Source organism: Camarhynchus parvulus, chromosome 3, assembly GCF_901933205.1.
Source record: "Camarhynchus parvulus chromosome 3, STF_HiC, whole genome shotgun sequence".
Classification (NCBI taxonomy): domain Eukaryota; kingdom Metazoa; phylum Chordata; class Aves; order Passeriformes; family Thraupidae; genus Camarhynchus; species Camarhynchus parvulus.
Window position 1 is genome coordinate 18,545,883 of NC_044573.1, and position 14,702 is coordinate 18,560,584.

At 42.6% G+C, this 14,702-nt stretch overlaps 1 protein-coding gene across 2 annotated transcripts; it reads left to right on the forward strand.

Annotated features, from left to right (window-relative positions):
- Positions 1-365: 365 nt before the first annotated feature.
- On the forward strand, positions 366-10,564 carry SLC30A10 (solute carrier family 30 member 10). Of its 2 annotated transcripts, XM_030946622.1 has the most exons (4): positions 366-886; positions 1,321-1,404; positions 4,857-5,093; positions 5,820-10,564. In XM_030946622.1, the coding sequence occupies exons 1-4, from the start codon at positions 373-375 to the stop codon at positions 6,284-6,286; spliced, it is 1,302 nt and encodes a 433-aa protein (XP_030802482.1). In that variant the 5' UTR covers positions 366-372; the 3' UTR covers positions 6,287-10,564. The 2 variants fall into 2 exon arrangements, with proteins under 2 accessions (XP_030802482.1, XP_030802483.1); XM_030946623.1 differs by lacking the exon at positions 4,857-5,093.
- Positions 10,565-14,702: the final 4,138 nt, after the last annotated feature.

Genomic DNA, 14,702 nt, shown 5'->3' on the forward strand with positions numbered 1-14,702 from the left:
GAGCTGGCTCAGTAGATGGCACTCTGTCCTTTGGTGTGGCACTTTCGTCGCCAATAAAGCACCAAAGCTCCGTAATTACTGGATCCTTCCCTGGAACTTGACCGTCTCAGCGTGGCAGCAGCGCAGGCAGCACAGCCTTGGGTAGCTCTGCCTGCCCGAGAGGGTCCTTCCCCGCCGCCGCGCCGGCTCCGCGCCTCCCCGCGGCCCATCCAGCTTCTCTTTATTCCAGCTTTGGTCGATTTCGTGTCGCCCGCCGCCGCGGCTCGGGGCGAGGCGGGGCGGTGCCCGGGCGGGGCGGCGCGGCCCGGCGCGGCCGCTCTTATTGAGGGCGGCGCTGGCGCGGAGCGTTACCGGCCGGGCCGCGCGGCCGCCATGGGGCGGTACTCGGGCAAGACGTGCCGCCTCATCTTCATGCTGGTGCTCACCGTCGGCTTCTTCGTGGCCGAGCTGGTGTCCGGATACCTGGGCAACTCCATCGCGCTGGTGTCCGACTCCTTCAACATGCTCTCGGACCTCATCTCCCTCTGCGTGGGGCTCTCCACCGGGCGCATCGCCCGCCGCAGCCGCCGCGGTCCCCGCGCCACCTATGGCTACAGCCGCGCCGAGGCGGTGGGAGCGCTCAGCAACGCCGTCTTCCTCACCGCCCTCTGCTTCACCATCCTCGTGGACTCCGTCCTCCGCCTCGCCCGGCCTGAGCCCATAGACGACGCCCAGCTGGTGCTCATCGTCGGCACCCTCGGCCTCGCCGTCAACGTCGTGGGGCTCCTCGTCTTCCAGGACTGGGGCGCCTGCTGCCGCGGGCGACGCCCGTGCCCCCCTGCGCCCGCGGCCGCCGCGCTGCGGGACGTGCCCGGTGGCATCCCGAACGGCGGGGAGGATGAAGCAGGTGCCTTTCGGCTGCACTTCGCCTTCCCCTGGTGTCCCGCATCTCTGCCCACCCCTCCCTCCAGCATCCCTCTCAGCCTCCCTTACCCTTTCCCATCCTCTCTCTCCGTCTCGTTTTGCCGCGGCACCCGCCGGGCTGTTGGCCCAATCCTCTGGGCCCTTTCAAAGCCCCAAGGCCACTCGTGGGCCCCGGGGGGTTTCACTAAGCTCACTCAGGCATCCGGGGCCTCTTTCACCCTGTACTTTACCCTGGGCTTCTGGGCGTGCCCCCGGGATGGTGGAGGGAGGTGTTGCCCAGGGAGCTGCATGGGAAACATTTTGGAATGTTTTTGGTTTTCTTCTTGTCATCTTTAAAGTAAGTTGGTTTTGAGAAGGTTGATGTTTTTTCTGTTTGTAGAACTTATACACAACACAGCGTTTCTTCTTTGAATGCAGGTGATTCACCAAATGACCAAAAGAGCCCTGAAGAGGGGTCTGAGAAGAAAAAAGAGAAAAAGTCTGAAGCCTTGAACATCAGAGGTACAGCATAGGACTATACTGCTCATGTTAAATTAACTTTAAACACTTTATAGTTTCCATTTCAGATTTATATATGCACCCACAGGTATCAGTAAGAAAGAGAGAAATCCAGGACTCATCCATGTAATTGGATCCAGTTATTCTCTAGCAGGAAGATTTTGGTTATATGGAATAGCATGAGTAGTAACAAAATAGTGTCATGCTGATTTGGCTTTGAGCATGCTCAGGTTTTGATTTTTATTCTTAGAAGAGTGCAGCTGGACATGTGGAAAGGACACAAACTCTGCTGCACTAAGCTCAAGTCATTAGAGTCTTTACAGGAAGGTTACACAGGGAGCTATGAGGTGAATTTTTATGTCACTGATGTAGTAGTAGTTGAGCAGTTTTCAACCTTAAAATGCTTTTGGGCAGAAAATATAAATCCTTCTAAATACCAGGGTTGATAATATTTTGTTGTCAGCATAAGGAAAAGGGTTCTGAAACTGGTGCTTCAGCATGGTGTTTTTGCTGGTGTGAACCTGTTCCTGTGAGAGTGTGTGACAGGATCAGCCCTTCCTACATTGTAATTTGCCAGGTCTCTGGGAATCTGTGGATTTTCATGGAGTGAAACATAAAGCTACTCCTAGGAATAAATTACCCACAAGTCTCTCCCTGTCTGTGTAGGTGTTTCTCTGCATACACATTTGTGTACCTGCTCTGAGCAGAGCCAAAAGCTAATATCTTTGAGAATATGAAATACTGAGTTTGTCCCAAGGAAAGGACTGTCAGAAACCTCAATTAGAACAGTAGTTTCAGGTTTCTTATGGTCACTGATCAGCAGCTGATATTCCCCCAAGGTTGTGTGAGTTTGCTTTGCATGAATTCAGCTTGAGAGGTCAATGTGACAGTCAGGCATGTGGGTTTGCTGGTTTTTTTATTTGTGTGTGTGTCTGTCTTTCAAAAGTGTTTACAGAGCTACACAAATACATCTGTAAGGGAAGATGCTTTGGAAAATCAAAGCATGTGTTAGAGACACAACACTTCCTTAAATGTCTAGAAGTTTGTGTCAATGGATATTGGCATTATAGTGATAAGATTTTTGGAGAAGGATGAGCAAACTGTCACACTCAGGGATGGAGGAGAGTAAGGAACCAATTGCTTTAGAGAAGACCTTGCTTGCCTGAGCCACAATGCTTAGATATGAAGATGCTGGAAGCTTTCAAAAAATGTCTGTAGGATAAAGGATTTTGTGACAGTTATTTTAAGATATGGATTGTCTTTGATTTTTAAAAAGAAATTTTTAAGTGTTACTTTAGTATGTCACCTTTGTAAAATCTATTTTCATTGTCTTTATGATTACAGAGGTAAGGAATATTTACAAAGATATGTGTATTTGAAATTCTGTTTCACTCCATACTTTTCCTTTTAAGTTAGTTACAAGCTGCATACTTCATAGTCACTTGGCAAAAAATTCTTTTGTTGTGGAATGGGATCCTCCCTGAAAAACATGGTTGAACAAAGTGGATTGGCAGAGGAATGGTTTCCTTGATTTTATAACTGGTAGGAACAGAAATCCATAGATTCTGCCTGGAAGGATTAATTATTGCAGTGTGAAATTATTCCTTTTGCTGCTTGAGCACACACAGAGTATTTCAGTTAGACTTTGGAATGCAAGCTGTTGGAAACTGCTACCTATGCTCTTATCATAAAGACTTCATTTAGTAAAAAATAATTCTTTATTCCAGCTTATAATCATAGCTTTTGGGATTTGATAGGGAAATGGACAAATTTTGGTCGTGAGCCCTAATTCTGTGATGCATTACCAGGGTATATGTGATAATGACGTTAAGAATGTAAAATACAGAATTTGGAAAAATGTTTATTCTCAATAACTAATTCATCAAAATTCTGACATATTTTTTCTTTATTTCTTTAAAAAAATTCATTTTTTTTAAAATTCATTTTTTCCTTAACTCTAAAGAAGGCTTTCTGAAACATTTTCCTGCTCTTTATAAGCTGTGCTCTTTTGTTAGTTGCCTGGGCAATGCAACTGCATCCTGCCTGTTCCTCTTGTTAGTGCAACAGCTGATAGCCCATGCTGAATCAGGACTATTTGTAAATGAAAAGGAAACACTGCAACACTGTTAGGAGGAGTAAAACCCCGTGGTAGTCTGCCAAATGGGGCAGAACATGCCTGACTCCAGCAGAAAGAGCTGGACTCATCAGGAGCTTGTACTTTCTTATCTGACCCAAATGATTTGGAGAAACTCCAGAGGCTGTGGCCTTCATTTCTTGCACAGATCAAGGTGCGTGTACAGAGCTGGTAAGAAGCACCAGCGTGGGCAGAGTTCTAGGGCTAATCCAGTATCCAGCACCATCAAAACTCCTTGCTGTATTGTTAGTGAGTTTTGGGGGAGCCTTTTACAGCTTCTCACTTGAAAGTCTATGTGATAGGATTGTTAAAAAGAGATGGTTCATTTTCTTCTCTCACAGCCCCTAAACAAAAATATTGACGAAGAAATTCACTTAATACAGAGAGAGATGTTCTGAATTCACGTGTGAGTTGGAATAAGATCTGAGTCTGAACAGTAAAATCTAACAAAACTGGAGTATGTTTGAGCACTGATGGGAAGAGGGAAGTTTATGTAGAGTAGTAAGAAGAAATAGATTCTTGGATTTTTGTAACTCTGTAGCAGAAAGACTGCTTTGGTCGTTGTAGTTTAAAGAGCAGCTAAATATGTTACTGTAAGAGCCTGTTTTGTGTCTTTAACTTTTGTACAAAACCGTCTTTATAAGATGCAAAAAGAAGTACCCAGCATTCCTCTCAGAGTAGTCCAGGCACTAAACAATGTGACTGACTGTAGAACCAGATTCTGATTTTTGACAGGTCTGAAGGCTAGTAGTATTGATGGAAGAAGGTTTAATATGACTGGTAATCTAATTTGATCTAAAAATTGGAGTCTGAGGGTATTTGGAGCCAGCTTAGATTTCACTTAAGTAATTTTTCAGATTTCAGCAGTGTCACAGAAACTGGTAGGGGAAGGTAACTGTTACTGGGGGTGGTCTGCATCTCTCCACTCCCAGGGTAGAATGGATAGATTTAGTAATGAATTTTTAATTTAGATTTAACGTGCCAGGATCTGTTAATAATCTTCATGCATTTTAAGCAAGCACATTTTGTGTTACCATGGCATTCCAGCTGGACAGCAGTCGCTAGCATACCCTACATGCTTAATAATGCATCCCACTCAAACAGCAGTGCTTCAGAGTCAGTATTTTCTTGCTGTTTTTTCCAAAAGCTGTTACTGAAAACTTTGGTTATGATATTAATGGCTGGAATATTGCATTCTTCATGTCAAGCGGAACATACTTGAAAAATGCAGCATTACACCTACCCCAGGAAAAAACCCACAAAAACAAAGCAAAAAGCCTCAAACCCCCCCCACTAATGGAAATTGTGCCATTTGTTTCAGGTGTTCTTTTGCATGTTATGGGAGATGCACTTGGATCTGTGGTCGTGGTAGTTACTGCTACAATCTTCTATGTACGGCCTCTGGGGGATGCTCCATGCAATTGGCAGTGCTACATTGATCCAAGCCTGACAATAGTTATGGTGCTCATCATCTTGTCTTCTGCATTCCCACTTATAAAGGAGACCTCAACTATTTTGTTGCAGATGGTCCCCAAAGGTGTTGATATGCAACTACTGAGTAAGTCAAATTTGTTGTTGAAATGCTGTTAATTTTAATGGTGGATTTCAATGCATATGTTATTGGTGGAATGACATGTTTGGATTATTTATTCATAATAGCTCTAAATTCTCAAGAACTGTGAGAAATAGTCACATGCCTGTGTCCTAGCAACATGATTTAAATCTTTCTGGATTAGTTAAAGCATGCATTTTGAGAATGTGGTACTCCAACAATACATCAAACATACCAGGTCTTGAGCTGTTAATGCTTTGTGTGGGTTATTTGTGAAAGAAACAACTTTGAGTTACAATCTTTTCCAATCCTGCAGTGGCTGCTTCCAAAAAATCTTAGAAATTTCCATTAAGGTTAGTTAACTTCGTAGTTCTTAGGTGCTGTTCACACTGGTTAATTGTGGGTATTTCTGGAATTCCCCCATGCTCAGGGCTTAAAGAAACCAGAAAATGTGGGGTCTTGATAGGGGAAATGATGTAATATTTCCTCTGTGAACAGCTGGTAAATTGCCATTTGGGAGCCTGAGGGATGGGTGAGTCCAAAAGGAAACGTGCCATGTTCACCACCTGGAGGCTGAACTGAAGGCAGCTGGGAGTAGACACATTGTACCAAGTATGTCTCCTCTAAAATGATAGTTTTGACACTGCTGCTTTTGGATAGGGTGTCTCGTGAGGCAGCTGATAATTAGCCAGTGCATCAAAGCCCCTAATGCCTTTCCCTTATGCTTTCCAGCTGACAGACTAGCTCGTGTACCAGGGGTGAGCAGCCTCCATGAGGTGCACGTCTGGGAGCTTGCAAGTGGGAGGAACATCGCCACTCTTCATATCAAGTGCCAAACCCCTTCTGATTACCAAGGTGCTGCTTACCAAATACGGAAGGTTTTCCACGAGGCAGGAGTCCATTCTGTGACCATCCAGCCCGAGTACGCTGACCACAAGACCTCACACCTACTGTGCAGCTCACCCTGCATCTCAAAAGCCTGTGACTCGCATCTGTGCTGCAGCCAGAGGGAGCCCCCCCGGGCTGAAACGAATGGCTACATGGAGAAAAGTGAAAGCTCCCTTTCTGCACAGCACAAAGACAATGGTACAAGGAAAAGTGACGTTGAAATCCCTATGGAGGACCCAGTGGCAGAGGAGAATGTGAAAAATTGTGATGCGTCTGGTGACAAATCACAGTCGGGTAGTACACGATTTTAGGCAATTCACTCTGCTCTGTTGTGCTCTCATGGAGCAAACGTATCTTGGCTGGGAAGGGGGGGCATCGGTGGTTGTAGCTGAAGTTGGTGTGGCAAAAAGATTTCTGTGCTTTAACTGTAAACCAAAACACACCTAAAACCCCCTTGTACCTGAAATAAGGATTAAGATTTCCACCAAGGCTGTTGCATTCATGTGATTTTTGTGATGCAGCCTTACCCGGTTCCTTACCAAACTAAGGCTGAATTCCTGCTGTTAGAGTGGATGGGGTATGTCGCTCTCTTGTCTGCACTGATGTTTGCAGTTCGTGGCCAGTAACACTGGGAAAGCACCTCTGGCCTTTCCTGCTGGAGCGAGCTGTTTCTTGAAAGCCTTGTGGCCAGTTAATGATTGTACTGGGCTGAAGTACTGTATATTTATAAAGGACTTCAGTAGAGATGCTTTACTGATCCTTAAACCCCATTTTTGCATGGACAGTTCATTTTTAGCAGTAACAATTCTGGCCAGTGGAGTTTTTGAATGAAATTAAGAGTGTCTAAGGGGGAAGCACTCAGGAATTATGACTTGTGTTATTTTCTTGATTGACTCCTGTATTTTGGGACAGAGCAGAAACTGGTCTTGCTTCTCTACAAGTAATACTGGAGTCCCAGCCTAATCACAGATGAGTGTGCTAAGGAACAGACTGTTTGTCATGAAAGCAAATAAGTACCTACTAACGTTGTCTGTATTGATTCTAGCAAATGGAGATGCAGTAGTCATCCAATTAACTTTTATCTTTTCACTGTTGTGATTGTACAGCTCAGTCTTTTAAAATTCTTGTTAGCCTTCTCCTGGCAACACAAGTTCCAAGAGCCATGGTTTATTTCATCATTGTGCAGGATAATTGCATTATCTTTAACACTGAGTCTGTCATTATTCATGCTGAATAAATAAGCTAATGTGTTTATTACAAACAGTTGAAATTCTGCAATTCTATTATTAAGGCATAATTTAATATTGTATTAATTAAGGAAGCACCTTTAAAGTCTTTTATGCAGTATTATCACTTAGAGGGAGCTTTAAAAAATTTAAACCTGGAAACTTTTCCTGGGCGAGTCTCAATCATTTCTTGTTGGCTGGTTTTAAAGGTCTTGATGCCTTGAACCCTTCCCTCTGCCCTGATCCTCCTCCCCCTGCCCAAACATGTATCTCAAAGTGTATTTGGTGAAGCAGTTTATTCCCTTTCTGCTGCTTGCTCTTTCTGAAAGTATGCAAAGGTGCTCTAAGGAAAACAAGGTGATGAGCCCTGTCCCCAGTGCTGGATTTCAGTCCGGTGTGTTCCACAGGTTTGTGGGAGGGGAAACCCACTACTCAATCCACACTGAGTCTAGTGTTTAATCTCCCTGGCTATGCAGATCAGATGCAGAAGATTCCAAATATAATTTGCTGGCAAAAAGCAGCCTTTCAATGGTCTGTGTGGCCTGGACAGGCTATTTTATCCATTTGTTCACAGGGACACCTTTGTAAAATAGTTGTGTCTTTGCCTCAGTGACATCTTAACAGAAAGGGCAAATTGATTTCCAGCCTGGGTTGGGAAAATACCAGGACGTCCTTGTAGGGATGGCTTAAAAGCAGCCAACTCCTTATTAATAAAGTTGATTGCAATAATTCAATGAATATTGAAACACACAGCAGGATATTTTTCTGCTTGGAATGTAGTATTTACTGAAGCAGTGATTTCAGTCTAAATAGAACATTTCTAGAATTATAATTACCCCTTTAAAACAGCTTTTTGGATGAATTAAGGTATTTTATATATTGTAAGTTTGTATCATATGAATGAACAACCTATCTGTTAATATAATTAAGAGCTTGATTCTGCAGCCTCCTTGATTCCATTGGCAACAGCAGGATCTTGCTTGGCAATTATTGCACGAGTTAATGTAAATCAGGAAACATTGTAAGAATTTGTCTGTTTTTTAAAAGCATGTGCCATGACGCAAGACAGCCCTTTCTTCTGTTCTTTTTTTCCCCCCCTCTTTATTTTCACCTGTGATGATGATGCTTAGATGTAAATAACAAATGTATTTATCATGGTTTGAGAACTGGAATAGAAATCTCCCAGAATAACAACAAAGAACTTTCTTCCCAGATAGCCTCTAAAACAAGCACCCGTTCATAATTATTTGTATCTTAAATCAGGTTATTTGATTTTTATATATATATATGCGTACATATTTTATTAAATGGTTGAAAGCTGGAATGGCAGTATTTACTCTGGGATTAAAGAAAACTAGTATGTGTGATGTTGGGGCATTTGTCAAAATGCACAATTTTTATTCTTCAAGTGTTAAAACTGTGGCTATGTATATTTTAAAACTTTGAAAAGTGTTGTAACCTGAGACTACAATGAAATCACATTCTTAAACTTTATTTTCTCATGTCTGGTTGAATGTACTGCTATTGCCTGTGAATAAATGGAAAAATACCAGGGATTATAGAAATCATAATATCTATAAAACAAAAATATGTTAAATTTGCTTCATTACTTAAGCAAGCAAAACCAACAGTGCTCTGTTATTTGTGAGATAAATCTTGCTCTTTTTTTGTGTTGTGACTTTCAGGGTATTCAACTAAGGTTTCTGACCAGCATCTTTGCCTTCCATTGAGTAACAAAATACTTTTCTCCTGTACTGTGTATCCCTGCTCTACTTCTGTGGAAGACTTCATTCCCATCCATGTGTATTTTGTATTGGCCTATTTACCTTCAGTTCTTGGCATATCTCTTCTAATTCTGTTGGAGCAGGCTTCCCTCAGTTTGAGATACAGTATATTTCCATGTTAGCCCTCATCTATGAGCACTTGTTCTAAATTCAGTTTTGTAGTCTATTGCACTGTCATAAAAGCTCTGTTCTGGCCTCTTTAGCTGAATCACTTTATTTCCCTCCCTGACAAATGCAGGTAGATTGTGCTGCTCTGTCCGCTTCAAACACTGCCTTGTGATTGTCTTGGTTTTCAGGTTCTCTTGCAATGATTGTCCCTTCTGTCCATTGCTGCTGGTGGCAAAGGAAATCTGCTTAAATTATGTGTGACTTTCAGCTGGTTGTCCACCTCCTGTGGATGTGATCTGTAGGCAGTCACGCATGTGACCTAGTAGAATGATGACAAAACCTTTGCTAGCCTTGCCAGATCATTCTGCAGTAAAAGTGAAACCTGGAATAACATGACATTGAAAGCAAAAGCAATTTACTGGCCTTCATCAGTTGTGTGCCTTTTCTTAAAGGGAATAAATTCATTGTGACCTTTTCGTATGTGCCAAAAGTGCCGATGTGATTTTTAATTTTTTTCTTCTTCTGAAACCCTCTAAATGCAGGCATTTATTCTTCATTATAAAGAAAACTGCTACTATTTTCAGGAGTATTGCTTTTGTTTTGCCAGTTTTCAGTTGACTTCTTTTCCTTGTCTTCTTTATAGTACTTACCTTGACTCATAGTGCAAGTGTGTTTTTTCCCTCTTAATGTTTTTTCTCATTTTCTCTTCCATAAAAGCAGGATGGTTTTGTTAGCCTGGTCATGGTGATCTACCAACAATACAGTTTAGAAATTCCTTTTTATGCACTGGTTTAATTTTTGTACTCCATTCTATTAAAATACACCCACTTTCTGGTTTTGCTATGTGACACACCTTACCATTACAAACCAGTTTTTGACCTTTATTTTTTTCCTATTCTTTCCCTTTCCCATTCCTGATTCTAATGCTTGCTGTCCTGAATACTCCCTTTTATTCTGAACTTTGAAGGGAACATGCCGCCTGAATTTTTCCCAAAGAGAAGTTCTACCCAAGTTCTATAGATGGCTTGATGTGAGCTACTCTGAGGACTACTTTGTGTCCTGTGGTCTGTGTAGAAGTGTTATCTAAGTAGTCGTCCTGAGATATAAACACATGTGTTTATGTATAATTAAACTCTTAATAAACACTCTACCTGAATCAACTTCTTAAGAAAGGTGGATTTCTAAACCTGGGAAGATGTAACGAAATCAGGAGGGTTCATTGGTCATTTGTTAACATCTTGAGGGAAAGCTTGGTAAAAGATAATTCAAAAGCCATGAAAATTCCTAAGTTCTACTACTTTGCTGTACAGCGGAAGCACTTTCTACATTAAATACTTTATTTGAACAGTGATACCTTGATGCGAGGATGTCACTGTATAAGATTGTTACATTTATGGAGCTGTGTTGCTTAAAAGTTTCCTCCAGTTTTTCTGTTCCTTAAGTAATTTAATGTGCCAAGATGTAATTTCCATGATTGCTGAATCTCACTGTGGTTTTATTAACTATTAGTGAGAAATGACCTAAGTTTTTATGTACAACTATATTTTTATCAAAATGAAGTTTGAATGTCTTGTAAATAAAGTGTATTTTTAAATAAAACTTTGTTCTGAGCTTGATCTATGCTAGCAGTAGGGAGTTTGTGTCTTTGGATTATTGTAAGATATTTGTATGAGTGAAATTTGTTCTCATCCTGTGAGGCAGTTAATGTTGTAAATTTTGTGTGCATTTAGAAGAAAAGGGAATCAACACCCAAAAGTTTTTCTTCTGTAAGCAGCCTTGCATTTTGCCACATGGAGAAAGTTGAATGTATATATTGTGATTCTCACTCCTGGGTTTCGTGACCTGAATGTACATGCTAGAAATGGGATGAGATCTAACACTACAAGTTTAGGTGCTTGTTTTGGAGCAGCAATCCTGGAGGTGCCCTCATATGTTTCTCTCTTCTAAGCATCAGTATCATGTGTCTGCCACCTGGTTCCTACCCTGTTGTGCCCAATTGTCCAGTTGTTCATGTCCCTACTTATTTAGTTTACAATAACCAATAAGGGAATAGTGGTCATTGTGCTTGGCTTTTGGTTTTTTTTATTCTTTGAGCCTGTCTGAGTGGCAGATGCTACACAAATGCTACATAAGAAATTCAGTTCATGTTTGGCCAATAGATTGCCTGTGCTTTTGTGTGTGGTTGGTGTTACTCAGCTTGTAGATGATGGATGACTAGCAATTTGGAAGACAGAGCTGAAAATTTTTTAAAGCAATTCCTGACAAAGTTATACATAGATTCATAGAATGTTAAGGGGTTGGAATGGACCTTAAGCATTGCTTAGTCCTGCCACTCCTGCCATGTGCAGGGATACCTCCCACTTAACCAGGTTGCTCAAGGCCTTACCTAACCTGGTCTTGAACTCCAGGTTTGGGGCACCCAACAAATTCCCTGGGCAACCTGTTCTAGTGCCTAATCACCCTCATAATAAAGAATTTGTTCCTAATATCTCACCTAAATTTCCCCTCTTTCAATTTGTACCCGTTATTCCTTGTCCTATGACTGCAGTTCCTCAGGAAGAGTCTCTCTCTGGTTTCCCTGTAACCCCACTTCAGATATCGGAAGGCTGCCATGAGGTGTCTCCACAACCTGCTTTTCTCCGTGATGAACAGCCCCAACATTCTCAGCCTGTCTTCCTAGGCAAGGACGTACAGTCCTCCCATCAACTTTGTGGCCTCCTCAGAGTTGCTCCAACAGCTCCATGTCTTTCCTATGTTGGGGTATAGTAGTGGCAAGCCCCTGAAAGGGGAATAATGAGCATTGACTCGATGCTTGCAGAAGGCTGATCAATTGCTTTATTGCTAGGCTAGGCTATGCTATGCTATGCTATGCTATATTATACTATACTGAAAAACCCATTGCCCTTGCCAGACAGTCTGATGCAGCTTTGACCTAATTGGTCAATCAATCAAAACACCACCACCAGAGTCCAATTAAGAAACCACCCTTTGGTAAACCACCTCCATAACACATTCCACATGAGCACAACAACAGGTGCAGCAAATGGAGATAAGAATTGTTTTCTCTGATCTTTCTCACAGCTTCCCAGGAAAATCTTGGGAGAGAATTGTGTCTCTCTCTGTTCAGAGGATATGTGATTATCACATTAGGGTCCCCAGATCTGGATGCAGCACCGCGTGTGGGTCTCACCAGAGCAGGGTAGAGGAGGAGAATCACCTTCTTTACCTGTTGACCATGCTGCTTCAGGTGCAGCCCAGGATATATTTTCTTTTCTGGGCTGCAAGCAACATTGCCAGCTCTTGTTGAATTTTTCATCCACCATCACCTCCAAGTCTTTCTTTACATGGCTGCTCTCAACCACTCCTCTGCTGAAACTGTGGGTGTGTCTGGGATTGCCATGACCCAGGTGTAGGACCTTGCGTAGGAACTGTTTCCTTGCTGCAGACAGACATAAGGCGCTTGAAATTCCAGGACTTCTCTACACAGAGGCCCTTATTTTGTATCTTGGTCCTTTTGGAACAGAAGATGTTTCTCCACCTTAGAGGGCTGCTACTGTTTTGGTACTTTTGTACTCTCCAAGAAACTACAGAAATAAGTTTGGGCTGGATGCGGTAGACTGTGTTTTTTAAAACAGCTTCTCAAAAAAAGTGAGGAAGTGAGGAAATAGTAGTGATCACAAATGGGGGATGCAATATCAGTTAAATTCTCTGGCAAATTTAGAATATATTTGGGGGCCCATAAGTGAATCTTCCAGTTAGTATAAGGTGGAGGTTCAGTAAAAAAGAGTAGAAAATGTGCAGTGAAATGCCAGTGGAAGTTAACGAGGTATTCATCAGGAATGACTAAGCCTCTATCACTTCAAGGACACAAGCTTTGCCCTCTGATTCAAATATGGAATTTATTGTTGAGTCCTAGTTGTATTTTACAGGCAGAGATTTATTTTGCTATAAAATGGTAGCTGGAAAAGCATAATTGCAATGCTTACCATCAGCTCTCTCTAGAGAACCAATAGAATTTTGTGGTTGAACTGGTCTCTGCTGAGGTGACATTGTCTGTCTGATGAAAGAAGCACGTATCTTGGTCAACAGAGATAATAGGGATTTGAACAACCACGAATTGTTATCAACTACTTGTATGTTAGTCAATTACTTACACCTGGGGACATTCCCAGGCGCAGAGAGCAGCCGGCACACAAAAGCTTGTATCTGTGCTAGGAAGATACTCTGGGAGAGGGTGGCTCCCTGCTGAGGGCCAGCTCAGATTAAGTCCTTGACTCTGGACTGTGCCTGGGAATGGCTGGGAGAGCAGTAATTGGCACAGACTGTGAAATGCTTGAACACCTTACTAATACAGACGATCGTGATTCATTCCCAGTTTTGGTTTAATTTGCCAATATTGATGAGGGCCTTGGTCCCTGAGCCTCCACTCTGTTTTGCAAGGTAGCAGAACCAGCAGGTTGAAAAGGAGATCAGGCTGATGGTGGTTTCTTGGTCTCTAGGGTGGAAAGGTTTCCTGTCTTTCCTCTGCATCAGTGCACAGGGCAAGCTGGGTGGGGAGAGGCTGCCCTGATCAGCAGTGCAGTCAGTAGATAACGCTATCACCCCAGCTACTTGCACGGCTCTGGAAATTAAAGGTGCAAGGCAAGTGGCACGTTCGATATGGCACTGCCCTTTGCTTTACTTCCTTCCAGTTCTAGCACATTCTCTTTTTTTTTTTTTTTTCAATGTTCACCCTTGTTTAATAAAGCTCTGTGTCTGTTTAACCATACATTGCTGGCCACCCTATGGTGAGGAGGAGGGAACAAAACAATGGCAAGGAACTTCAGGGTATGTGCAGGGAAATAACCCAGTGATGACATTACACAAGTCATTGACATGACTCAGTAGGTCCACAGCCTAGAGTATAGAAAAATTTTCAAGTAAAAGACTGTGTAATTCAAGTGGTAGAAAGTGACCCTTTTTTAAACAAACACCTTAAAAATCATTCTTGTAAAAAGCATCGGATGTGGGTGAGCATATCCCCCAGGCTATAAACCAGGAAGTACAACAGGCAGTGGGAAATCAGCACAGGGAATGCCATGACATCTTGCAGAGCAACATTCTCTTTAGTTAACTATTTCTTTTTAGAATTCCTATATGAAGTAGGGATGGTGGCCTTTCTGCATAGAAAGTTTCCTTTGCCCAAACTGATCACAGAAAGTGTTTTTTTATGGCTGAGCTTTAAGTGCCCAGCAGTGTGCAGGGTCTACGCTGTGACAAAACACCTACCAGCAGCAGAGTACCTGCAGCTTTTTGTGCTGGTTGGTGCACACTTCAAACAATTGCCCCCAAATTATTTTGGTGACATTGCCATCTGGGCAGCACCCTTCTACTCATGAACTTCTGGTGTGTAATTTCTGGGAGTGTAAGTGGTTGTTCAGTGAGCCCTATATTTTCTGGGTGTAGCTTGATAACTCATGAGAGAAGGAAAGAAAGGCCCCTGAGGCCTTTCCATAGTGCTCAGAGGAGCTGCTACCCAGCCTTCACTGAGGAGGAAGAAGCTTCTCCTCCACAGCCACGCCAGCCCTGGGGGAGAGGACGTGTGATGGACCATCTGCTCCACACTGTGC

What these genes read in the sequence shown, in the direction of transcription:
- SLC30A10 (XM_030946622.1), top strand. Translation starts at nt 373, where the DNA reads ATGGGGCGGTACTCGGGCAAGACGTGCCGCCTCATCTTCATGCTGGTG. An exon ending in CGGCGGGGAGGATGAAGCAG is followed by an intron (nt 887 to 1,320) that starts GTGCCTTTCGGC and finishes CTTTGAATGCAG; the next exon opens with GTGATTCACCAAATGACCAA. An exon ending in TGAAGCCTTGAACATCAGAG is followed by an intron (nt 1,405 to 4,856) that starts GTACAGCATAGG and finishes CATTTGTTTCAG; the next exon opens with GTGTTCTTTTGCATGTTATG.